This window comes from Platalea leucorodia (genome assembly GCF_965183815.1).
Source record: "Platalea leucorodia genome assembly, chromosome: 7".
NCBI lineage: Eukaryota > Metazoa > Chordata > Aves > Pelecaniformes > Threskiornithidae > Platalea > Platalea leucorodia.
In genome coordinates this window covers 14,110,407-14,138,313 of record NC_138829.1, presented here as the reverse complement: position 1 = coordinate 14,138,313, position 27,907 = coordinate 14,110,407, and the positions used below count along the sequence as shown (strand labels likewise).

Genomic DNA, 27,907 nt, shown 5'->3' with positions numbered 1-27,907 from the left:
TATAGATGATTCCTCTCGGTAACAAAGTTGGTGGCCTTGAAAAAAAGAAAATTTTCTTTAGAAGGCACATTCTGCTTCATGGTTTCATGTTGCTGATAATTCCTGTTTTCTCTGACAGTGTCTATGACTACCCAAGTAGGTTTCGGCACGCCGTTTCAGCATGCCTCTTGGCGACCGTGGAAGAGCCACGTGAAGCTATTCAGGATCTGTGCTCTTCAGACAACAGCAATTGTGGCGTATCATGTTTCCACTTAAGTACCAGCCTTTACGCCAAACCTACTGAAGGGTCATTGCAAACGGGTGACACTGACCTTCCCCTATTCCTGAGCCAGCTGCTGTACACAGGGAAATGCGACATCCCGTCTTGCTTGGGATGGACTAATCTTTGGAAAACTGACCCTTATTAGCTTGCTCTGGGAGCAATCTGATGTCTACCTGGGAGGACTGGACAGAGCGGGTTATAGGGCACCCTAGGTCACTACTTGAAAGGCACTGGACATCAAAACAAGGACCGGCTCCATCAGATGACTAAATCAATACCTAAAAGGGTAGGAAGAGAGGTCAAAAATAGAGTAAGTGTAAATTAAGACTTTTAAAAATTAAAAAAAAAAAAAAAAGCGTAAAATCAAAGAAGTTTGATACAGACTTTTATCTACATTTTTATTACAGTGAGATGAACAAAATACGAACAAATTGAGGAAAATGTAATGAACATTGCCTGATAACATTCTTACACATTTCACATATGCTTTTGAAGACTGCCGTGTCTTGACTTTTAAATATCTCTGGGACATGAATTGTAATTACAACAGACTTAGGAATTTTCCAAGACTCCTCTGAGAAACTGTATCATTTCAGAAGCATGTTTGTAAGAATCCAACAGAGTACTTGAGTAAGGTGCTTGCTCAGTAAACAAATAGTAAATAGTTTTGCTATCACTTTCCTTTCTAGAACTTTCAAAACAGATTTTAATTGCTGTATTATAAAATTAATCCATATGCTTAGTTAGAATAGAACACACTACTGTTTCTCCTACAGCATATTTCCCTTTCCTGAATAAATTAAATAAATCTTGGAGGGCAGATCTGCATATAATATTTTAAAGAAGAAATTTGCATTATGAGTTCATAAAAGCCCTTTAAAAGTCAATTTAAGTCTTATATTTTATGTATAGCTTAAAGATGACAAAGAGTGGACTGCAAGAACAGGAAGGTCATCATTAAAGTCTACAGTAACTAAGAATTAGTTTATTTACTACTGGATTTAAAAAGCTGTTTTTCTTTCTAAGAATTGCTCCACCACTTTAAAAAAAAAAAAAAAAAAAGCTTTTCTACTGATTGTTAAACACTTGTTAGCACTGAGATACTACGTCTGTGCGTTATGGAGAGACAGTCGCTGGTAAATATTTAGTTTAATACATTAAAGTCAATGGCATTAGATTAGCGATGCCAGCTCACGTAAATCATGAAGAAAAAGACAAAAGCTAAGCATTGCTGTTTTCAGCACAAGTTTGAAACACATTCAATAGGACTAAACTTGCCTTGCATTTCAGTCTTTCCTCGGTTCCTTGCACAAACATAAACTAATAGGGGCACTTCATACACAACTTGGCACACAGGCATTTCCACCCCAGAAACGCAAGGTCATTGCCGGGGAGGACGTGCCCACTGGGTTACAGAACCGCTGGTGGCGGGAAGGCAGCGGCACCAGCTCCCGGCAGCACAAATAGCCCAGCACGTTCTCCCGTACTAACGGGCTGATCCAAGGCCTAGTGAAGTCAGTGAGAAGTCTCACTCCTGAAAATTCTCCCTCAACCCAAATGTAACCAACTGGCTTCAAAGGTTCACAGTCAAATTAAAGGTGTGCTGTTTGGGTTTTTAATTTTCCTTTTTTTTTTATTTTTTTTTATTTTTAAAGAATGCTACAGTCAATATATGTCCACTAGGCCCCACAGTACAGAACCTATTAAAGTTTAAATCTTTCACACCTCGTTCAAGTGCCTTCCTTATACCACACATCAATACCACCTGTGTTATCAAAGGTATTTTTATTTGATGTAGATAAGACTACGTCTGGGCTAGAAACTTTCTATTCTATATAAATACAAGAGAGAACTAACACTTTGCATTCAGCACTGTACATATTAAAACAAATTAGCTAATAATTTGAATTTTTCTTCCATAAATCATAGCAAAGACATAGAAGTTCTTTTTAAGAAAGGAGATAATTAAATATTACATGAGGTATTCTAACAAAGTATATTTTCTCCCTGGAATACATCTTAAAATAAGTACCCCTAGTTTAAATGACTTGGTGCAGTAAAACAGAACAGACAGTACTAGAAGTATCCCTGTGTCCAGCAGCAAATTCATTTTCACAGCATGATTTAATACTTGATATCTTTTTATAACTAGAAACTAAAATTTGCATGTCTATACTATCTTCTACCTGAGAATATGAAGGAACCGTATAACCTTGTGATAACCTCCTTTCTCCAGAGGCAGTCAGACCAGTTAAATAGCTGCAGAAACTGCAACTTGTCCCAGGTCAAAGAGGAAGACGATAGCAAAACCAGCCTGATATTCTTTCTCCTGTGTTCAGCTCACAGATCTCCATTCTTTCTGTATTGATGCCAGGCCTAAGTCACTGTGCAATCCACTTTGTAACATTCACTATCTTTTTGTGTGCAGCTTGTTCCCAGAAGCCCAAAAGGACGTGCAGTTTAGTAAACCAAGGTACACAGGACAAAAGAAAATGGAGCTATTAATTATTAGTTTGAGATATGACCCCTTACCAACGTATCTAAAACAATTTCCAAGTTAGGCTTTATCATCAAAATGAAAGTTTTATTTATATTTTCAACATGAAATACAATAAAATACAGTGTTGTGCTGACAGACATGCTTTTCTGCAAGATTGGGCAATTCTGTCTTATATATTCTGATTTTAAATAGATACGAGTCCTATTTTATGGGACTTTTCCTGTACCTGATGTTCCTTGTAATTAATTCATTAAAAGCAGTATTTATAAAGCACTGATTGCAGGCTGTACATAACTAGGGAGTGATGACATACAACAGAAGACAACAATTACTCAGTTTTGGTTTATCAAGTGGTAAGTTACATACGCATTTCTTCAAAATTCAAAAGCTAGCTTCCGTGGAGTCATGAATTGCTTCACCATTTCATCTGTGACCTGCTTCCGTCTCTCTTGATGAGCTGCTATCAAGGGCTGCAATGTTTCAATAAGAACCTTCTTCAGCTCCCCCGTGAGCAATTCCCCACTTGTGTATGCCTGTCAAGAAAGTGTTGATTGCTAAATATGGTGCTATATGGAAAAAAGTCTCAGTGACAAGTATTTCTTTAAAAGCCTGGCCCTAGCAAATATAGATTTGCATGTCTTAAAAATAAGCACATGCCTTAGAAGATCATGTGGTATCACTCTAAAAATGTAACTTGCAAAACTGCTTGTTGCCTTTTAAAATATTAAGACAGCCGGGCAATTTCATATGTGACAATTTATATGGACCGAATAAGCTACATTCACAAGAATTTAACTGGGAAATCCTGTAATTATTTCAGGAAACTGCATATTTTTCTCCCCAGAATCTCAGTTCAAATAAACAGTCACCCTAAGCTGTTTTTTGCAGTAAGAGGTACAAATTCTTGTCTTTTTCTCTCATTGCATTTGGGTAAGTGATTAGATGTGATTACAGTATCTTTTTTACAGCAAAGACACTCAGAATCTATGTTCACACTACTAGTCATATTCACAGTTGGTAATTCATTCAGCTGCTCTAATACTGAAAATGCTTTAGCTAGAGGCACAGGCTAACAGCTGAGTGGTTCAGCCCTGGTTAGAAACCGTGGCTGAGGCAGTTCAACTATGATTTGAAATGGCAATAAACATCATACTCTTACCTCCCCTTGTCATCAAGCCATTTGTAATACCAATTCAAGGTGTAACTGTTGCTGATGCTCACTCAGCAACAGTAAAATATGTTAAGACTGAACTGAATTGTAATTTCGGTGGTGGTTTTTTGGGGGTGGAGGGTTTTTTTATTTTTTAGTTTGCTACAAAAACACCAATATTGCTTTCTCTGAGTATCCACTTCTGAAAGCTTCCTCCTCTGGTACCATAACTGAAACAGCTCTGCTAATGCTGCTATAAGCAGTGACTTGATGTTTTCTGATCTGGTTCTGAGGCAGCACTGCAGCAAGCTGCTAGCTGTGGCCTAGGCTTTGTGCTCCGCAGCAGAGTTAGGCCGATACTGTTGCAGTCGTTGGAGACTAACGGAAAACAGCTCAATAAGTCAAAGATGCTCCAGATTTGGAGGTGACTGGTGACAGCCAACATGGCTTCGCTAAGGGAAAACTGTGCCTGACACATTTGGTGGCCTGCTACTATGGGGTTACAGCATTGGTGGATAAAGGAAGAGCAACTGACGTCATCTACCCGGACTTCCGCAAAGCATTTGACACTGTCCCGCACGACATCCTTGTCTCTGAATTGGAGAGACATGGATTTGACAGATGGACCACCCATTGGATAAGAAATTGGCTGTATGGTTGCACTCAAAGAGTTGTGATCAATGGCTCGATGTCCAAGCGGAGACCAGTGATGAGTGGCATTCCTCAGGGGCTGGTACTGGGACCGGTGCTGTTTAACATCTTCGTTGACAATATGGACAGCAGGATTGAGTGCACTCTCAGCAAGTTTGCCAACAACACCAAGCTGTGTGGTGCGGTCAACACGCTGGAGGGAACAGATGCCATCCAGAGGGACCTTGACAGGCTTGAGAGCTGGGCCCATGTGAATCAAGTGCAAGGTCCTGCACATGGCTTGGGGCAATCCCAAGCACAAATACAGGCTAGGCAGAGAACGGATTGAGAGCAGCCCTGAGGAGGACTTGGGGGTGTTGGTTGATGAGAAGCTCAACATGACCTGTCAATGTGTGCTTACAGCCCAGAAAGCCAACCATATCCTGGGCTGCCTCAAAAGAAGCGTGACCAGCAGGTCGAGGGAGGTGATTCTCCCCTTCTACTCTGCTCTCATGAGACCCCCACCTGGAGTACTGTGTTCAGCTCTGGGGCCCCCAACATAAGAAGGACATGGACCCGTTGCAGGGAGTCCAGAGGAGAGCCACGAAGATGATCAGAGGGGTGGAGCACCTCTCCTATGAAGACAGGCTGAGAGAGCTGGGGTTGTTCAGCCTGGAGAAGAGAAGGTTCCGGAGAGACCTTATAGCCCAGTACCTGAAGAGGGCCTACAAGAAAGCTGGAGAGGGACTTTTGACAAGGACATGTAGTGATAGGACAAGGGGTAATGGCTTTAAACTGAAAGAGGGTAGATGTAGATTAGATGTAAGGAAGAAATTCTTCACTATGAGGGTGGTGAGGCACTGGAGCAGGTTGCCCAGAGAAGCTGTGCATGCCCCATCCCTGGAAGTGTTCAAGGCCAGGTTGGATGGGGCTTTGAGCAACATGGTCTACTGGAAGGTGTCCCTGCCCATGGCGGGGGGGTGGAACTAGATGATCTTTAAGGTCCCTTCCAACACAAACCATTCTATGATTCTATTTCCATAAGGAATTTACAAGTCTGCATGGGGCTCAGTAGCTATCCAACCCTGCTCTTGTGTGAGAAAGAGTAGAGGGTTGGAGAAGAATCTGCAGCTCTTTACTTTCTTGCAGCTGTTCCCAGCAGGAGAAAGCTGATAAACCAATGTGACATGGGTACTATCAACTGTGGAGACTGCCTTCCACAGAATGCATACTGCCTAGTATCGATGATGATCATATAGCTGAAGGAAGTGAAATGTCTTACTACCACCTCTGGGGACAGAAGTCTGCCAGACAGGTTTAAGGAAAATGCAACTTAAATGAAGCAGTTTTTGCTTGGGATCAGTGAATCAATTCCTCATTACATTTCAATTCCTGTTATATTTCTTGCGATAAGGAAAACCAAAAAAACCAGCAAGCTTTAGACATGAGCTTTTGTAGTTTTGCAGAGTATTTAGATACCTTGCACATAAGGAACAGGCACAGTATATTATACAATTAAAACAACTCTAATTCTAAGGTGGCCTCATCTGAAAGGTTGGGGACATATTGTCCTACACAGTGTTCGAGATCCTTATGAAAATACTAGGGATTTTTTTTTTTTTTTTTAAGAAGATCTAGATTGGCCTGTGAGAAAGAACAACATTGCAAACAAACAAATACAGAGGTCTTAATATTGAAAATTGCAAGGGATGGAGAGCGCAGGAGTAACACCACAACTACCTTCCTGGAGAAGGTTCATAGGAAGACTTAATTACAGCTTTGTCCTCACAATAAGGAATGGATAATATTATCTTCAACTTGGCTACTTACCTGCTTCAGTTGTTCAAGCCTGTCATCATCTTCTAGGAAGAAAGTCAGGTACATAAAAGACACGTCAACATCACAGTTACCTCCATACTTCCTGTGCTCTTCAATGGTATCTCTGCCTCCCGAGAAGGCATGCTTGTTAATCTAAAACAACATAATGGTGTTATGGTATAATTTCTACTAAATTCTGGATTACTATATTGTAAACAGACGTCTGTCACAATCCTCCAAATTCTATATTAAGGGCTAGCTGAAGGGTGAGTGGGGCAAGTTAACACAGAGCCTCAGGACTGAAGCAGCGAGGCAAAAGTAGGTTCTTAGAATCCAGCAGGGAAAAATGGCTATACACATCCTCCTCAGACTGCATAACCAGAACAAAAATGAAGAAAAAATTAAATATAATCACCCAAGATTTTAAGTCCCAAGTTTTTTTAACCACCCAAGTTTTAAGTCCCTTTTGCTGAAGCTGTTGTCTGTTGGATAGAATTTGTGCTTACAGGAAATGTACTTCATGCAAGAAAAAATAAGATATTCACTTCATCAAGAAATTAATTTTGAAAGAGATGAAGAAGGCATGGAGAATTTTGAAGAAATCCTAGAGAGAACCTAGTCTCTTCCTCTTTTCAGGGAAAAGGAAAACAAGAGAAAGCAAAGTTAAAGATTACAAAACTCTGGCTAGAATGGCTAAAATTAGACAAGTGCCCAATTGTTCAGTCTAAAAATGGAATACTTGCTGACTGCCCCCCACTCTTTTTAAGCATAGCTTCCTATGGGCAGATGAACTACACTGGTGAACAGATCTACCTGCTCATCATATTCCCAGTAAATTCAGAAGCCACTGGCCTATTTTGAAAATTTATACATGTGTAGAATTCTCAGAGGATGCTAATCTTCCTACAAATTTAAAGAAAATAAATTGCCAGGAAGAGAGAAAACATAAGCTGAGCTTTCATTTGGCTCTTGTATCTTTTCAGATATCATCATCAACCAGCCAAGAGACACACATGCATATGAAGTAGATTTTTTTTTTAGTTCTGGTACCCAGGAACTGTTAAACATTTACAATTTCTGAACATTCTTACTATCTGTATGACTGTCTAGTGCTTTTTTGAATCTTTCTAACCACCATGTTACAGATGATGTCTTGTGGCAACAAATTACATACAAAAATGATGCACTGATGAATATCTTAAGAAAATAAACTGCCATCTGTCACATTACATCTATTCTTATGTTGTAGGACAGCCTGAATTAGTATCTGTAAAACTAAGTTTTTACATATTGTTTTGCACTTCCCCTCACCTCTCTCCTTACTGGATTTTGAAAGACTTTGTATGAGATTTTTTCTATGTCCCTCATCTCTACAGTTTGTCTTCTTGCTAAGGTGAGAGGGATTAAATACAATACGCCAGGTGAAGTCTCATTATTGTTTTACACAAAATGTTTCCTATATTAATCTCAAGTTCATTTTTTACATATTCTGGCAGCTACTCGTTGACTGAGGATTTCAGTGATTTACCTAGTGATGCACTGATTTCCCTGACTCAGTACAGACTTAGAATTTAAATAACAGTTTCTAGAAAAACAAACAAATAATTGAGCTGTAATTTGGTGCTGATAGGTGAAATAAGAATAGTTTATTATAATGTTGCCATTAATCTCCTTGGATTTCCCAGAAGCTTCTCAGCCTTTCCCAATATCTAGTAATTTTTCATCTTATATTACCTGTAAGTTTTGAACCTCATTACTTAGCAATGTACTAGTGACCTGAAAAATGCTGTCAGCAGTAATTTTTTTTCTGCAGCAGTGGCACTCTCTTTTTAACCTTCATCCATCACCAGAAGTCACCTTTCCTACTCTATTTTTTTATTTATTGGCCATAACAATATTTTGTCATTCACTCAAGCTCTATTTCCATGAAGACTTGTTTCTGATGGGCTTCAGAAGCTGAAAAAAATCTCAGTTTGTCCTCCATTACTCAATACTTCACATTATGTTCACAATTTTCTCTTTATAGCCTTTATATTCCAAGTAGCTAGAATTATTTTGTTATTTTTCCAACTAGTTTAAAGACAGCAGAAATGGGACTTTTTAACTGGACATAAGGCCTCTTAGATCTCTTCGCAGATTACTAGCTACTTGCCAGGAAAAAAATGGAAGGATGTTACCAACATTGCCCCTAACCATGTAACCTCTACTCTGAAATTACAGGCTTTTTTAAAAAGCAACAGTGTAACTGTGCAAATAAACTGGAATTATTATAAACCAACACATGAAGAATTCCAGTTCTTCAAAACAGTACTGTTTAATCAGTTTCTACATAAGCTAATGAATAGTTATGAGATTGCTACAGAAGAACCTGACCTATACTTGGGTTTGTCAACCATAAGAGAATTAATCCAAGCCCACCCAGCAGAAACAACATATACATATTTTTTCTTGTTTTGACAGATAGTTATTTCATGTCTGGTTATCATGCCTATAAATCCTTTTCCAACGACTGATTTTTATTTATTTTTTTAAATACCACAACATAGGGGAACTTTTGCCAAACTATATCATCTGACACTGGGTAAGAGGGATTTTCCTTTGAGCTAGAAGGAGCACTAGAAATAAACTCAGATAGGAGAAAGTACCTTCTAAAACTTAGGTGAAATTCAACATAATTATTTGTGAATTGGGGGGAGGAGTGCATGGCAGCAGCAGATCCCCAAGCAGCAGGAAAAGTCTGACCTGTGTTGTAACAGATACGGTGCAACGCTTGGTGCTTCCAGCATGCAGAGGCAGTCAAGAGAAAGAGCTGTTTATTTGATTTACATCATGGACTGTCAGATTTCAAAACTATGGCACCATAATATTTATTTTTAGAGCATGAGCCTCCACAGCTCTTATTCTTACACCACTGCTCTGCAGATATCAGATAAACAAACATGATGTTTTGTACATTATTCTAGCTAATGTTTGAACTGTTAGACAACAAGTTGTTGACTTGTTAGTTGGCAAGGCAAAAGATTATATCTGATAGTCTAGCTAAATTTGCATAACTCAGTCAATTCCTGAAGATGCTTTGCCATGAAACGTATAGGAAAAAGAATTCAAATATGTTCAAAGAAAACGTTAAAAAATTGCCATTGTAACTGTGAGGACCACCACTCCTCTTTGTTATAAAGCTTTGCGCTCTCAGGTTTTGCAGATCCTTACCTTTGTCTTGATTTGTTTGGGTGTATCAGTGAGGAAGATGGAGGAGTTTGGGTCACTAGCACTCATTTTTGTCTGAGCTCCTTGCAGGGCTGGGAAGAAGACTGAGTGCAATAAGGCTGGTTTAGGATGTCCAATTCTAGGTGCTACATCCCGGGTCATTCTAAAATAAGGATCCTAGAACAACCATCAATAAAAGCACAGAATAAAGCTGAAAAATGTGATTTAAAAGCTGATCAGTGCTGACTCGTTCATGCCTTAATGGGTGGTCTCAAAAAACCAACCAACCAACCAACCAACCAACCAACCAACCACAAAACGTTCCAGAACCTACTTCCAATCCAGTTCATCCAGAGGAACAAACACATAAAATCCCTTTTTTTCATTTCCATAGTTTCGCTGTATACTCTGATTCCCTCAATTAAATAGGCATATGTACAAAGATTTACATGAATTCAAATAGTTGTGAAAACTATGCTTAGTACACCTGGAGATGGATGCAGACTAAGATGCAAGCTTCCTCCCAAAGTGCTTAACAATCAGCACAGAATCTGAACTAAATCAGTGATCAAGCTGCCAGCGCTGTGCTGATGATCTGACTTAAACCAACTGCAATAATATTACTACATAATATTGTGGCTGATGAATGTAATTACATCATCTTCCAGAGACTGTGCCTGTGACTAAAATAGTTAAAGATTCAGAGAGTGGAGAATTTGATTCCTAGAAACAATACTTATTTAAAGTAATGACGCTACCACTGTCATTTGGAGCTGATGTTCTTCCAACCTCTCTACATTGATCTGAATTGTTAAGGTTCTGCAGCCTTTCTGGCAAACTATTTCAATGCTTCTTTATTCTTACTGATAGAAGGTTTTTCCCTGAGGTTCAATGTAAATCTCTTGTGCTGCAAGTTAAGCGCATTATGTCTTGTCCTAGTTACCACGGAGATGGCCAAAAGTTTCTTCCTACCCCCATGTCAGTACACTTTTGCATAGATTTTACTGCTTTTGCTTTCATAGATGTCAGCTCACTGTAAAGCGGGTTGAGATCAAGACAGATCCAAGACTGGCAAGAACGAGTAACGCATAAATACATGACTGTTGGGTTAAGCCTTCATCTTTGTCAGGACGCAGCACATCATCCTTTTATCTCTTCCAGCTTCTGCCCCAGAAAGGTGCTTGCAGGAATGTTTTACAGATGTTTTGATATACCACCATGAAGCTTGAATGGTACATGACAAAAACAAACGCATGAAAACCAAATTAAGTACTATGATTTTCTTACCTGATCGATAGCACATGGGATAAGACACTGAATGTTCTCCTTGCCATTGAAGATCTGTGGAAATGATGAACTGAAGGATGGAGCAGCTTGAATAGCAGGAAAGCTGATCTTTCCTAGAAAACAACATGTTTGGAAAAGCTAAGAAGCCAATATAAGCAACGATAAATAGAGAGAACTTTTTGAAACGCACAAGTGAATCATTCAAATACCCAGTTGAAGACCAACATCTATCTTTATCAAGCAGTGTTGCCTTATCTGAGGAAACTTTTTAATCTTTGCCTTCTATGATGTCAACAACAAACATAGAAACTAATGAAAAAAGGCAGGCTGTGATCACAAAGGTTTCAGAAAAGGTTCATCAGCGCATACTCTCTTCATCATTGAACTATCTACATTTCCCAGAAATACAATTGACTGTATCATCACTCTGAGCTGCTCATTGTTTTTTCTCTTTGTGAGCGAATGACTAGAAAGCTACCTATCAGGCAAGTTCCCCTCTAAGATCTTACAATCATTGCTATATGCATGCTGTACTCGTGAAGCATCTCAGATTAAATAGTGCCATAGAGAGTGAAAGCAAGTATCACTTCTAGTAACTCATGTTCTTTCCTACCAATGCAATCACTGTCTGTAAAGCCAAAGATTCCTTTCACTTGGTTAAATGTAACATGCTTCTGAACTTTGACGATGTTTTTGTAGAATCCGGTACTTGACCTGTGAGAAAGAAAGTGGAAAAATAAAACAAGAAGAGCAGAAAAGTGTAAGTAGAAACTTTCACTCCAAAAGCTGAGAATGTCAAAAATCCTGCAGGATTAAATCTCACCGTTTCGGACTTTTTGTGGCCCATTGAGAAGATTAGTAGAGAATTATTTACAAATAACAATTTTATGCCTTGAAAGTTTAATTTATTCTTCCCTCCCCTCAACATTTACTGCAATCATTTTTTGTCACAATTAACTGTGTAAACCCAGAAATATTTTGATTTGGAAATGGTGCCCAAATGCCTCACAGCGTCTGAAGTTTACTTATCCTTACGCTTCTCTGTGAACTCAGACAACCTGAATGGATCATGTCTTCTGTGTTGCTTGGTATCCCCAGTGTGTATCCCATACAGGACACTGCAGTTCACCAAAGGAATAGTAGCTCAAATCCTCCAAATTCTCATTTTCTACAGGCTAAGTTCCCTGGTTGGACTTTCTCTGTCACCAAATACAGCAGCAGCATTTCCAAATCAAAAATAACTCAGCAACTTCTTCCTTTTTTATTTCTGCTGAAGAGCTGAAGCAAAAAGAAACAGCAGTTCTGACCTGCCCTCGTTCAGCCACGGGGCAGATCTGTGTTAATGCAACTTTTCTAAGACAGGAAAGTCAGAGGAGTGAAATGAGGAAAAACTCCTTTGTAGGCTCCGCATTCTGGGTGCTGTATGTTATACAGTTTGTCTCCAAAACATGTATTCTCTCATCCAAGACTTTAAGGAAGCTCATCACCCCACATGGAAGAACAAAGCCCACAACTTCAGTTCTGAACTCTGCCATAAAACTTCCTTCTGAGAAGGCAGTTCCAATAGCAGTTTCTTTTACTTAAATCTTCTTTAAACTTTACTCAAGGTTCAAATAATGATCTTTCATGCTGTATTACTGAATTAATTGACCACAACAAGTTGCTGAAATGCCTTTCATTAATGCAGATGAAGTGTAAACACATCTCAAAGATTTTGATATCATCTTAAACAAATCAATCTGATAGTTTCTTGGTGGTTTAGGTATTCTTATAATTTAGCCAGTTTAATATATTTTTCATAATTTAAATTTAACATTGCACACACAAGTATTGGTTCATATGTTATACAGAAGAATGACAATAGTATATATATAAAATGTTATAAAGCAGAAAAACTAATAAGTTTCTGTTTTAACTGTTGTCAAACTTGTCTTGAAGCTTTCAAATTTAGATACACTTATTAAAACATTGCTGGCTGTCAAAGTTGGAGAGAAAATACTGACTTTTTTTTTTTCATTGCAATGCCCTAAAGAAATTTATACTTACCCCAAATAGTCTAAATCAGAAAATATGAAGGTTTTATTGACATCAAAACCACATGCAATGATGTCTTTTGCATTTTCTTTAGCATACTCATATGCCTTCTCAGTTGTCAGGTCCTTCCAGAGGTATTTCTCATCATCAGTTAACTGTATAACTAAGGGAACATCAAATACTTCTTGCAGCCACCTAATAAAAGCAGAAAGATTTTATCTCAAAGTAAGTTAAAATGAAGTCATAAATCATGCAGCTAGAATATTTTTATACATTTAAACAAAAGGATATAGAGAGGTCTGCTTCTCTTTTCTTTGTACGCATATGCAGTTATGTTTATGTGAACAGAATTAAAGATTTTATACAGATTATAATGACAACTTCCCTGGGAAAAAGACTCACACTTATTGTTTCCTGTACATATGATAGCTGTCACCATTTGCAATGGAAACAGAATTCAAAGAGACTTCTTAGCTCTTTGATTCCAGTTTCTCTGTGTCCGGCTGCTGCAGGCACATTATACAGTAATGTTACTGAGTCTCATCACAAACTCATTTTTAAGAAGAACAAAAATTCTAAAGAGTACCACAGGGCTGAGGGTGCAAGGAAGGGCTTTATAGTGATGCAGAGATTATGGTAATTTTAATGAAAAGGTAAGATTGCATTGTTTAAGTTCATTAATATTCACCTCAAATAAACAGAACTCCTTGCAATGTATCATTTTGGCCGTTCCATAAACAGCGTTCAACATTTCCTTAGGAAAAAAATCTTTTGATTAATACAAATGGTAGAAATAACTTACTTTGTGAATATAAATGGGATAAGATGACCAACATGCATTGCCTGAGAGGATGGCCCTCTGCCTGTATAAAGGTAAAAGGACTTCTTATTTTCATAAACATCAAGGATTTGGTCCATATCTCTAAAGAAAAAACAGAGAAAACATGATGCAACTGTTTAGGAAGAAACAACTACAGCAGAAAACTTCTATTCAAAATTTGAGTGCTTTTAAAGCCAAACATATTTATAAATAAAATAAAGTATGTTAAGGGTCCTAGAAATAAAAAGGTTTTGTTTGTTTGTTTATTTAATTTAAGAAAAGTGTTGTCTCTTTCAGTGTCCACAAAAAAACACTCAAAGAAAAATTAAATTATGTCCTGAATCATGCTCAGGTACTTATCTGAAAAGTGCTAGCTGCCATGGGTCAAAAGCCCGTGCATGCTAACAATTAAACAGGGTAGATGACTGGCAGGCTGGTGCTTAAGATTGTTCCCTGAGCCTTTTTTATGCAACAACACATATGCTTACGTCCACGAGCCATGTGGACCCTTGATGAAGTCAGCAGTGACACCATATAAGCCCTGGGGTTCTTTGCTAGGCCAGTTCCTCCATCTGGCTGCTAATGTAGAGTCAAAATGGAGCCTGTACAAAGCAAAGATTCCCTGCACATTTCCTCTTCAATTTGGGATTAGTGAGGATACATCAGAAACTGATACAACCAAGGGTTTCAAATGGTGCCAGGGTGAACCTGCAGTAGTTGCCAATTTCAAATGACGCAGTTGCCTTACCTTGGTGTAAAAGAACATGGTCTTTTGCTGGTCATAGGTTTCTCCCAATAACGCTCACAGAAAGTTTACCTAATTGGACCTTTTTGAATTTTAAAACAAGAAAAACTCACCTGTGAGAAAAAAAGATTCCTCTACGTAGAAAGCGGTGAGGTTTTTGCCCAATAGCTCTTTCTATTCGATTGATGAGATCTGTGTCAATTTTACTGCTACCAAACCGAACTATAATAATAATAAAAAAAAAATAAGAATAGCGTAGCTACAACCAGATCTTGGATTTACTAAGAACATACTGATTCAGCCTACGTTAAAAAGGACACCTCCGTCTTCAAGTCTTGGGTAAAATGTAAAATGGCTAGATTTTCCTGATTCTTGCCTGGAGTCCCAGCAGTCACCTCTGATACTAACTCTATGCTAGGAGGCCCAGTCTATTCACAATCTGTAGTATTGCTCCATCCCTGACTGATTATAACCGCAATTTCCTTATAGCGGGACTACTGATCTTCAGAACAAAAAACATTCCAAAGAAACATATTTAGGTCAATAACTTGACCTCTGTAAGCCATAGGATAAAACTGGCTGCGAGGCTCTGAATGTTTCTTTCATGATATCTAAATTTTCTGCCCTCAGATCACATGTTTTTTCACCTTTCAACCCCAAATACTCTTCTGCAAACTTCATTCTTCTTTTATATGGCTGTGATTACAGACACTGCTCCCCTCAAGAGGCTTGAAAAGGTAATGCATAATACTCTTCATTACAATCAAGTAGGACTTATTACTTGGTGGTTTAGGAAATCAGCTGATTAACAACATTTTGAGACATAGTCATTGAAGAAAGGTTTTGACAGAGTGAAATAGCAATATTTTCTCCTATTCCCAACAAAACTGAACTGGGGAAATCTTTTATTTCTTCAGTAAAGCTTCCTATACTCCAATTTCAATTCTTGGACCCTAATAAGCAGGTGAATGCTCCACGATTTGGACTTGATCAAAAAAAATCTAGACAAGTATCTACTCTTTGCTACTATTCTGCTCTATTCAGCTTTAGAACAACTTGCACTATTTATTATTGGGATTGCCAAAGTATTCAAGAGAACAAAATGGAGACTCTGGATGTAAAAATACATTTTATATGTACATAATATCTACATCCATCTATTCTGAGTATCTTATTAAAAAGAGACTACACTGGCAAATTCTCTGGTTATAAGACGTGTCCCACATGGGATAAGCACTTAGGTTTTCCTAGCTGTAACAGGAAATAATCATTCCACAGGAACATATTCATGACATTTGAGAAATTTCAAATATCTTGAGTTTCGTAAGGAAACTAGAAACAGAAAAATTAACTTTAACCCATTCATTACGCAGCTACTAAACTATAACTTACATGACTACTATAGTTCTGCCCTGTGGAAAACACCACAATCACTTTGAAGACCCCACATAGAATCAGGTTTACTTTGAATTCCATCCTCATGCATGTTCCTGCCTCTAAATTTTCAATTTCTTTTTAAAGCCAAAAGCAAGTAACATATTAAAAGCCTTCCTGCAGGGATATTGTAATTAACTGAAATGTCCTTCCAAAGACTACAACTTCATACTAGAGCAGGTGAGCTTCTAATGTTACATCCTAGCTCATGGTAATGATCCTCAGCTGGACAGCATAACAGTACACCGCTGGACAACGGAGACAGACTATTCCAGCTGGAGGCAGAGCTCTCCACCTGTGTTGGTTACCCAATGTACTGCCTTGGGAATGCAACTTATTTTACAAAGAAAATTAATGCACGGGGGCAGCAAGGAGTACTGAGCACACTGGGATAATTTGAAAAGCTGAATATTCGGACACCCTGGGCTTATTATACTAGACTAGACTAGTCACTTCCCTGGAAAAGGGAAAGGAAAGAGGCCTTCCAAACCTTTACAGCACAGATTTTCAAAGCTCAGCAAGGAGGCTATTTTCAGTCCATCAAGGCTTTGCATACATCTCAAAAAGGACTATTTAAAACCATAGCCATCCTAATCACTGAGACTGCAGTGCTCACAAGGGATTTATGAGGGATGGGACAGAAGAGTCGGATCAGCATGTACCCTGGAGCACTGGGATGCTGAGAAGCCCTGAGCACAGGGAGTTCCTCTCCTACACTATGGCTGAAAATGGGGATGCATAAGTTTGTTGTTATGTGAACTACTGAACTATTTGTTATTTTGTTCTGTGAACTATTCGCTGAACAGCCTTTCACAAACAAAAATCAGGAACCCCCACTGAAGGAAAGACTCAATCTTGACAGGAGAGAAAAGGATCAACTTGGAGGTAAGCATTTCTGCTGTTCCAGACCCTCTGTACCCATTTCATTTTCTTCTAGAATTACTGGTTATGCACAGCATTACTACAAGGCTTTGTATATAGTCAGTAAACTTGAAGTTAGTAGGAATTCATTACTAAATGGGAGGGAAAAGTAGGCCTATTATGCACCATTATCCAATGGGAAACAAGTTCGTGCTTACAATTGTTCATTCACTCCAGGTGAATCAAGCAGGGTACTGTACAAGGGAAGCACCAGGGCCATCCACTAACCCATTAAAATAAATGTCACTAAAAAAGATGAATGCTGGTTCACAATTCAGCAACCAGTGCTTTAATCCGTATGTTTTCCAAGCGTTATCACATCTGCTTGTCCTAAGGAAACCTTAATTACTGAATGAATTTCTTCCTAGCAAATAAAATGCATTACAAAATGGCAAAGTAATTATAATCTGGATGAATGCTAAAAGAGACCAAATGAACATGAAAATGTTTGATTCGGCAGAACAATAGCAACTGGTAAGAGGCTAATCTTACAGAAACCATGAGAATGCCCCAGACTAATTGGGGCTAGCCACCCTAGAAATATTTGTATACTGTCATAGAAAGTGATTAAAAGCTCTCCGATATATAGAATACTTTACTGGAAATGCGTAAACATCTTTATTAAACATACACAGACTGCACAACTCCCTTTTCTTTGTCCATCTTAATCTTTCCTATTAAAAAATTGGATATTTTTTCCCTACCTATTTCTTCTTATTCCTCTTATGGGGACCTTCCATACATTTTATGCTCTCTATCCACTAAGAATCTGCCTTCCTAAACAGCTTCTGACAAGGACAGTCTCCACTCCTTAACAAGCTTTTAAAAAATTCCTAGCTTGCTTTTGATCTCTAGTGTTCTAGCTTTTACCAAAAGACAGCTTTCAACTTGCTGTACATAAGAAGTCCTGAGAGCTGCCATTTTCAAAAGCATATTTGCATTTGCTGAAAATTTATTGTGTACTTTTCCTCTTTGCCATTGTCACGTTGTATTTGCATACAGAAAACGAATAGCCTACTATTTGTTATATAGTAACTTTACTGACCATGCCAGTCTCAATAAGCTTTGAACAGTCATGGCAACTGGTTGAGGTTCCTCAGAGCTGGAAGAAAGCAAATGCCGCTCCCACCCTGAAGAAGGGACTGTGGAACTACAGGCCAGTCAGCCTCACCTTGGTCCCTGGGCATGTGATGGAGCAAACAGTCATGGAAACCATTCCCAAACATTATTTAAGACATGAAGGTCAGTGGGTGTAGTCAGCATGCATTTATGAATGGGAAATCATGCCAGACCAACTTAGTAGCCTTCTATCATGATATGACTAGCCTAGTAGATGAGGCGAGAACAGTGGATAATGTTTATCTCAACTTCAGTAAGGCTTTTGACACCATCTCCCATCTCATTCTCACAGAACACTGATGAAGTCTGGACTAGATAAAGTGGACAGTGAGGTGAACTGAAAACTGGCTGAACTGCCAGGCTCAAAGGGTTGTGGCCAGCAGCACAAAGTCCAGCTGGAGCCCAACATTAGCCATGTACCCCAGGGGGTTGATACTGGGGCCAATACTTTTAACATCTTCATTAATGGAGTGGGTGATGGGACAGAGAGCACCCTCAGCAAGTTCGCAGATGAAACCATACTGGGAGGGGTAGCTGATACAACAGATGGTTGTGCTGCAATCCAGAGGGACCACAGCAGACTGGAGAAATGGACTGACAAGAATCTCGTGAAGTTCAACAAAAGGCAATGCAAAGTCCTGAATCTGGGGAGGAATAACTCTGTGCACTGGTACAAGCAGGAGGCCAACTGGCTGGAAAGCAGCTTGGCAGAGAAGGACCTTGGCATCCTAGGGTCCCGGTAGACAAGGAATTGAACATAAGCGAGCAATGCACCTCTGTGTCATTGAAAGGTCAATGGCCTCATGGGCTGCATTAGGAACAGCGCTGCCAGAACATTGAGGGAGATAATCCTTCCCCTCTACTCAGCACTGATGAGACATCTGGAGCATTAGGGTCCAGTTCTGGGCTCCAGTATAGGAAGGACATGGACATACTGAAGTGAATCCAGCAAAGGACCATGAAGATAAAAGGCTTAGAGCGTCTGTCACACGAGGAGAGGCTGAGAGAGCTGGGATTGCTGAGCTTGGGGAAGAGAAGGTTCAGGGGGGATCTTATCAATGTATATAAATATCTGATTAGGGAAGGGGCGGACGAGTAAAGAAAATAGCACCAGACTCTTCCCAGTGACGCCCAGTGAAAGGATAAAAGGCAATGGGCACAATTTGAAATAAAGGAAATTCCGTTTAAACACAGAAAAACCTTCATTTCATGCACATGGTCAAATATTGGAACAGGTTGCCCAGGGAAGCTGTGGGATCTCCATCCTTGGAGATATTAAAAACCCTACTAGGCAAGGTCCTGAGCAACCTGCTCTAGCTGAAACTGCTTTGAGTACAGGAGTTGACTAGATGATCTGCAAAAATCCCCACCAACTTCAACCATTTTGTATCACTGGCAATATTCAGCTCACGGAAGTATCACCATGGTTAGCATACAAAGGTCTTTCTCACTCATCCCTCTGCTCTTTGCTCATGCTCAAACAGGGAAAAAAAAAATTCTCTAGGGGTGTTCACATCTAGTACTTAGCTAACAGAACCTTTCTTCCCAGAATATCTCTAGGCTGTTTTGTTGTGTAACCATACACTTAAGTACACATCTAGGATAACCATTTGAGAAGAACATCCCTTTCAATTACATGGTGCTTTTAGCACTTTCATTTCTTCCGAGTAAACTGGCAACTTTCTCTGGTACCACTAGTAAATAAACAGATTATAGGTGGAACAAAAATTTCCTTTACAGTAAGACCTATCAGATGTCAAGTTCTTAGACAAACCTTTTTATTAGTATTTTTAAAAGGGGGAGGAAGAGGAGGAAGTTTATCAATAACAAGCAGTAACTCTTTCACTTCCTGAAGTGGCTAGGCTAGCATTCTCTGAAAAATTTCCAACACATCACTTAAAACAAGCAAAATGACTCATCTACCAAATTCCCCAATCTGCTAGCAGTGTAAAGAAGTAAAAATACTTCAGCACAACCCACCGCTGGAGGGTAGATCAAAAGGCCATACATATACACACACATACACAGTTACTGGAAAGAAGAACATTGCTGTTCGGCTTTAGCATGGCTTTAGAGAATTGTTTTACAGTGAAGTCATGCTAGTCATGCTCAGAAAGACCTTGAGATTGTGCCAACACAAGTATTCCACTCTTCCCACTTTTCTACAAGACTTGGACCCTCCCCCCCCCAAAGAAAACAAAAAACCTTCTCCATACCTCCTACACAAGTAACAAGATGATGAGAGATCTTGTCCATTTCTAGATTCTAACGATTATCTTTCCTCCTTCTCCCCCGCTGACATGTATTTTTCATAGAATCATAGAATCATTTAGGTTGGAAAAGACCCTTGAGATCATAGAGTCTAACCATAAACCCAACACTGCCAAGTCCACCACTGATGGTGATTCAGCGAGACCTGGACAGGCTAGAGAGTTGGGTGAGAGGACCTAACGAAGTTCAACAAAGGCAAGTGTAGGGTCCTGCACCTAGGAAGGAATAACCCCGTGCACCAGTACAGGTTAGGGGTTGACCTCCTGGAAAGCAGCTCTGCAGAGAAGGACCTCGGAGTCCTGGTGGACAACAAGTTAACCATGAGCCAGCAATGTGCCTTTGCAGCCAAGAAGACCAATGATATCCTGGGGTGCATTAGGAAGAGTGTGGCCAGCAGGCTGAGGGAGGTTATCCTCCCCCTCTACTCTGCCCTGGCGTGGCCACATCTGGAGTACGAAAGTATGAGTACTTTTTCGTACTGGAGTACAAAAAGGCAAAAATAGTAAAAATTAATGAATAGTTCTCTCACCTGTTTCTATGCTAGACTCAAACAAGCTATAAAAACAAATAAGGAAATTAACTAAACCCCTGTTTCTTAAATTACAAAACTTTGCAAGTTTTGTAACATCCCTGTCTAAAAAATTTTCCATTACATGCATGTTTTTCAGATGCAGTGCATCTTTTTCATCCAGCCAGCACTTGGCTGTTTGACAGTGTGTCTTGTGAAGGAGTCATTACGCTTATAGATTTCTGCATTAGTTGTGGATCATCCCTGCTCTCCCTAATTCCGAAGTCAAGGCAGATGCGGAGAGATGGTATGAAGAATCCTACAGCCTAGTCAGAACGCTCATGGCTCTAGTTGTTCTGCATCACAGCCACTGAAGATGCAGATATTCAGTCACAGTGTCTTCATTAACATAACTTCTAATAACAGTTCTTATGCCAAAAAACAAACTACGAGTAAAACTTTTATCTTAAACTGAAAAGTTCTTTGCAAAGTATTTAAGTCTCCCATAGGAGATCCCTGCCTGGGAGATTTTCAACTCCTACAGCAAATACTTTAGACATGTAAATGCTAATATTAGACATAAATTAAATGATAACTATGACGGTTTTGATCGAGATTTGTTATTATCCCTTGTTGGTTTTGTGGTCATTAGGATCACTTGACATAAATTTCTTAGTAGCAGTGAAGAAAGAGTTATACCTATGAGTTTGTCATAATCCACGCCTTTAGCATTTGATGTCTGCACAGTCCATGGGTCCACAAAATCCTCATCCTCTTCTTTAGTTGTACCATTGTTTGTTAATACAAGGTCTCTCGGAGGCAAACCTGCCTGATAATCTTGCCCTGTTGTTGTTTTATATGACAGTTTTAATGATAATAGCATCCTCACTGCTGCATCAATTTCATCCTGAATAAAGGGAAAAAAAAAAAAAAGCTGTTTGACTTAACATACTTAAGACACACAAATACATTAATGTCCCAACCCTTCAAAATCCTGCATCCATGCTTTGACTTGAATTGCATTATTCATGAACTCTAAGCCTTTATTTACATGTTTGCAGCATCACTGCCAAAGGTAAAAGAAAAGCAAACAGTAGGTGACTGTTTCCTAACTGGCAGAATTTAGAGCATCACCATTGCCAAGATATTTAAGGCACCTCTGTCTCACTTTTCAATTTCTGGCTGAGGAAAAAAAAAATGCTTGCTTGCTTTTCAGAGGTACAACAAGCTTAACATTTTAAGCACAAATTACTAAGATATATAAATATAATATAAATTATTATCTAATTTACTTTACAATGCTTTTAGTGGCTCACCTTAAAATAATTGATTCATTACAATTCATTGACAGACTTGAAGACAAACTAGAACAAAAAGTTCTTTACAACTTCCATTGTTAAGACCTTATTAATACAAAGCTATTGTAACATCTCATGCAAGCAATAAACAGATTGACACTTTATTCGACTCCCAGTTTTCAAGGCTTACTCCCACAGGCAATACACTAAGAGAGCCCATATTAAAACTGACCTCTCCTTGCCAACATAGTGATGACAGAATAGGGAACTTGAAATTAATGGCAAATTACTAAGTTAATTAAGGGAGATTAAGCAGGGACTGCCAGTACAGTTACAGGAAGACATATTTGCTAACGCGTACAATAATATATGGAGAAAGAGATTTTAACAAAGAATCTAAACCTGGGCAGAATACAAGGGATACAAACTTCACTTGAAAACCAAATACCTGGGATCCCATCATGTAGCATGGCAACTAGCTGAAGCAGACTTCTAAGCCTATGACTATGTTCTTACTTCAGCAGTAAAGAACTTTGTTCTTGCTAGTAACTACCTTGCTACAGGTATGTCCACAGTTCACAAAATGGACATAAATATTTTTTAAACAAAAATTTTTTCTTACTACAATACAAAATAGATCTCAGAACAATCATATTCTTCAGCACTCTTAAAGACAGACCTAACTTGAAAAATGATGGGTTGAAAACATGAAGTGGAAATACCTTTGGTGCTTTTCCTGCTTTCAGTGCTCTGACTTTCTCTCCTTGTTCAGTTACTCTTTCAAACAGCTGAAGTGGACTCAGAGATTTCAAATCACAGTTCGGACTATCAGCCATTTTGCCAGAACGCAAAAGATCTGTTTATTTACAATTCAACTGAAGTTAATGTCTTCCAATTCTTTGGCTTGTGGAGTCAAAACAGCAGCAACAACAAAGAGAACTGTAGGGCAAAAAATACTGTGTTTTATTCTTTTGTGTATACCTTGAAGATTAGATGAACAGAATAAGAATATAAAAACTATACTGACCCCACACCTAATTCTGTTCATATCAGACTGATAAATGTGGAGATATAAACACAATGAGCTTCAGTTTCATAGAGAAATGGACCAAGACTGACAAGAGTACCAAACAAATTTAGAGATCACTCTTAAAGTTTTTTGTCTAAGTACTTAACACTAGAACACCTTTTCAAACTCCTGACAAAAGTAAAAGTAATTAAATATATGTACAATTCAGAGCATCTCAGAACAGTTGGTAGAGGTTATCTGATTCCTGATTAGTTAATGTTTTTGTACTACTTGATACCCTGTCAAATTATGTATGATAATGAAATTTTTATAACTATCATATGGAATTTTGTCTTAGTATATGTAATATAGTACTTCAGCCCTAAGAAAGATATACAAGAGAAAAGCTTAGTCATCTTCTTTACAGCTTTCCTCCAGAGGTTACGAAACACACTGATGATTAGTGAGAAATGCTGCTTTCTAAAGAACAATCAGTCCTTGGGTAAGCAATAGGCTTTAAATTCAAGGAACTATTATTTCTCAGGGGTATGTAGGAAAAATAACCCTAGGAGATGGCTTAAGATGATGAGATGGCCGAGAATAATAACACAGCAGTCTTCCTGTGTCCAATGTATACCTTGATCACTGGAGCTTCCTATCACAGAGCACACCCATGCTTCCACAAATGGGCTTCTCTCCCAGGCTAACATCTATAACATTGTATATATTAATAACATCATCTGAAAATTTCTTATCGGTCTATTAATTAACAGCAATGAAGACTTTGGAAAACTACAACTGCATAGTTTACAGTACACTAACACAGAAAGTACAGAAAGTTAAATAATGCTGTCAAAATGTTAAGTAAGCATACAGTTTCTCTTATCAAATGCATTAAAATAATTTTCACTCTACATCAGAAATATCTTGATCTTTGTCCCATCAGTTATAATCTAAAATGTTATAAATAAGCTCTGCTGTACTTAATTTTAATGAGTACCTTGAACACCTCTTAGTCATTTCCAAGACAGGAAACTCCTGTAACATGGATTGCATTGAATTAACTCATACTTTACTACATATACCTCCCATAAAGGTGGCACAGCAATTCATGGTATCCCAGCAATTTCTTCCTCTAATTTTTCTAAAATTACCTGATAAATTGTCTTTAGATAATCTCTGATATAAAAATAGAGTTTGATTTATGTCTAAGAAAGCTGGTGAATCTGTTATCAATATGCCACGAGTGAAAACTCATTTCAACTGCAAAGGCAGAATTCCTTATTTTAAGAAATACTTATTTTCAAAAATTATTCATGCTCAGCAGCTATCTGTACAAAATGATGAGGTCTTTAGAAGTATATATGCTCTGAATAATTTTTTTTGTAAAAATTCAAGCATCATGCTGTTTAAATATTCAGAACTGAGGATAAATAAGCATTAACTTGACATGGGAAGAGAGTTTTAAAACCACTAGAGTTCTGTTATAGTGAGCTTGCCATATTTACATAGAAGAAAATAAGTGTTAAAAATGGGTAAGGAGGACACCATCTGTCAGAAAAACAACACTGTAAGTGAAACTGCAACTACCTCCAATGAATCCATTTGGGATGAACATACCACAATAACAAGGTACGCAGAGAAGCATATAGAGAATCATAAAAGAATTTCATAAAACCTGAGGCTGTTAAAATAAGATAACAGTGCAGATTCTAATGACAAAGGTGAACTGAGGGAAAAGTAAATTTTCCATTAAAATTATCATTGCAACTTGGCCAGGGTTGTGAAGTGCTGCCTCACAATCTGACATGGTTGATTTATGCAGTCACCCAAGCTATTGTATCACTTGTTTTCTTGAGGAAAGTGATGTCATCTAAATTCATACACTGATGCTTATTTTACATGCACTGTATTCAGATGTGATAGTGACAAATGCAATGCAAGTTGAAAGAGCAAATTAACTTCATACTGAGTTGCAAACAGCAGGGTATTGGAAACACAGCATTCACCCTAAGCATTCTCTGTCATGCCACGCCCATGTCCATGAAGGAAGAACTCTGTGCCCACGTAAAGTCCTACTGACTTGCAAAGGATTATGTCTCTCTGGAGAAACTCCCTAGCATATTATTGATCCATTGCTACGCATGAAGCATGAATAGATTGAGTTTACAAGATACATATGTAACTGAAGTGAATCATAAAAGCTATTAATAAAAAGCCATGTTCGTTTGGCTCCATTTCCCCAGAATTAAAAAAGAAGAAACAAAAGCATATAATAGTTGCATTAGCTGTTTAGCAGTATTTCAAAGCCTTCCTTCTACAAAATAATCAGCCTAATCACAACCTTGGTTATATTTACCTGGTATGTATTTAAACTGCCACTGTAAAAAGCCTTCACCTGCCTAGAAACTTAAGAAGGTTGCTTTGATAACTCGCTGGTTACCAAAACATATCTATCATTAAGGCTTTGTTTGTCAGACAGCTGCAATATTCCCAGATTTCCGCTTCAGTTGAATACCCTGAGAAAGCTGAGGAGGGTATACATCCACTTGTTAATTTAATTTGTTTAGTCTATTAACACTGATACCATACTTAGATTACATAATTGACTAAAATAAGACTGACTAATGTATTATCAGTAATACTTAAGTTTTTAACCTGATCTCGATCCCTTCAAGCTTGATTATTTGCAGTTTGACAGTGTTATTTTAAAGAGGTAATTTGAAGCATATCAAACAATTCTCTGATGTATTCCTACAATTTACTTACATTCTTTTATTTGGATACTAGTGTTTTCCTCTTTTTCATGGGCACAAGATATTTAACTGGAAAAGAAAGTATATAGAGTAAATTCATATTAGAAAATGTTTATGAAGATTAACACACATCCTTTCTGTAGGAATACACCAGTTATATTTACTGGCTTCAATTTTACAAAACAGAAAAAGGTAAACAGGAATTATTCTTTGGTGTAGAACAAATTGTGACTTGGTGTTTTAACTTAATTCCTGAACGTACTTTCTTCCTGATAGATTGCCTCCATTCAGAAAGGCTGAGATGTCACAGCTGAGACTGAGCACACATACTGGAAAGCAGTATAACAGAAAGACTCTTTAAAAAGTTTGCCATAATATGGATTTAAGCTGAGCAAAGAATCCCAAAGGAAGGTGCATTTTCATTACGAAGGAGCAAAAGTAATCTAGTCCCTGCAACAAGAGATGAGGATATTATGATTACAGAATGCAAAACATATTGATTGCTACCTAAAACTTATCTCTGTTTACCTCAGGACTGTCCTATTTACTGGTGGAATTCAAGCCAGGAATTCAGTAATATGGAACATAGGTCTTTATCTTTTGAAATTCGTAAATACAATTGTGAACCATTTAAAAGAAACAACTGGATATTCTGCATTTTATCAAGACATTTTTTCTTGCTTTCTTCTGAATATTATGAAAACTAACAGTCCCAGACACATTAGATATCATATGCAAACAGATTTGGAGGAAAAAATGATACACAGGAACTTGAGAATGGACTACTAGGACATCTAGGACCAGAGTCTAAGATGAACTTAAAAGCCTCACTTTCACAATGTGAACTTGAAAGCTCAGAATTATGTGCCTTTTCTATCTACACAATGCATGGCAACTTGTAATGGGTACTGCTCTTGTCACTGTTTCAGAATATTGAATTGTCACGAGACAAAGCTCAAAAATAATCCTTGGCATAGGTATCAGAAAACAACTGTATTCTTCTCTCTTTCCAGTTGGATGACAATCACAGATCTATGATCATTTTCACTGTTTGCTATCTGATCTGGTAATTTAGAGACCTGAAAATCAAAGAACAAGGTTTCACGTTATGTTAAGAAGAGCTCTTTCATGACAAACATTGCATGAAGGTACATCAAGACTTCCAAAGAAAACAGTAATACAAAAGTCCTGAAAAAACTTTCATGAATGAACAAAAGAATACGAATTTAAGTCTAACAGCACTTATGTACCTGAAAACTGTTTTGCCTCCTGGAAATAAAACAAAAAATGAACAGTGAAATTAAAGCAGGTAGTACGCACACAGATGTCGTGTGAAACATGCCTTGAGATGCACTCCAACATAGGCTGCATTTTACAGCAAGCCTACCTTCCCAGTCATGGTAATCATCAATTTATGTACGAAAATACAATAAAAGTGTGCAAAATGATTCCCTGAGATGATAATATGACCACTCTCATCTGATGAAAGTCCAATATGAATCTTTACTATACTATAGCTATTAAGGGCTAAGCTCTTGTGCAGGAACGATCACGCATAAAATCAACCAGCAAGCTAACGTTTCTAACCTGGAACCCTGCAACGCTTCCCTACCACACGCACGCCCGGGCAGGGCAAGGTCAGCTCTGCCCTCCCTGGGCTGAGCCCCATTTTCCAGCGGCCAGGACTCGCCCCCTCCACCGCTTCCCAGGGAAAAGAGCTTTCTCTCCCGACGCGTTGGCGATGTAGCCACGGGGGTTGCGGCCCCGCACGGAGTGGAGGAAAAAAACCCTCAAGAGCATCGACGTCTCGCAAAGGGAGGGAGGAAATGTGCGCCGCAGAGACCCCCGCTCCCAGCGCCCCGCACCGGCCACGACAGCCCCTCGCCCGCCCGCCGGGATCTCTCACCCAGGCCTCATTCCCAGGCCGGCCCTCACCCGCTCGCCAAGGCCCGGCCCGGCCCGGCCCAGCCCAGCCCGACCCGGCCCGGCCCGGCTCAGCTCCGCTCTGCTCACCCCTCCTCTGTCACTGCCATTGCATCACCCCGCAGCCGGCACGTCACTCACGACTCCCGGCTGGGAAACGCATACCACCGGAACCATTGTTTCCCCCTGCTCTCCCTCCACCTACAGTCAACAGC

General features: G+C 38.8%; 1 protein-coding gene across 8 annotated transcripts; it reads right to left on the bottom strand.

Annotated features, from left to right (window-relative positions):
* WARS1 (tryptophanyl-tRNA synthetase 1) lies at window positions 1–27,825 on the bottom strand. 8 transcript variants are annotated; one of them, XM_082317623.1, is made up of 13 exons: window positions 27,705–27,808; window positions 25,783–25,838; window positions 23,651–23,723; window positions 22,727–22,943; window positions 21,406–21,613; window positions 14,567–14,675; window positions 13,691–13,810; window positions 12,901–13,083; window positions 11,468–11,568; window positions 10,855–10,967; window positions 9,571–9,744; window positions 6,373–6,513; window positions 682–3,295 (listed from the first exon to the last, which is right to left on the bottom strand). In XM_082317623.1, exons 4-13 carry the CDS (start codon window positions 22,838–22,840, stop codon window positions 3,137–3,139), a joined length of 1,422 nt encoding a protein of 473 aa, XP_082173749.1. In that variant the 5' UTR covers window positions 22,841–22,943; window positions 23,651–23,723; window positions 25,783–25,838; window positions 27,705–27,808; the 3' UTR covers window positions 682–3,136. The 8 variants fall into 8 exon arrangements, with proteins under 8 accessions (XP_082173748.1, XP_082173749.1, XP_082173753.1 ...); XM_082317622.1 differs by lacking the exons at window positions 23,651–23,723; window positions 25,783–25,838 and adding an exon at window positions 1–540 and having other exon boundaries at window positions 3,129–3,295; XM_082317627.1 differs by lacking the exon at window positions 23,651–23,723 and having other exon boundaries at window positions 27,783–27,814.
* Between the last annotated feature and the right edge of the window lie 82 nt (window positions 27,826–27,907).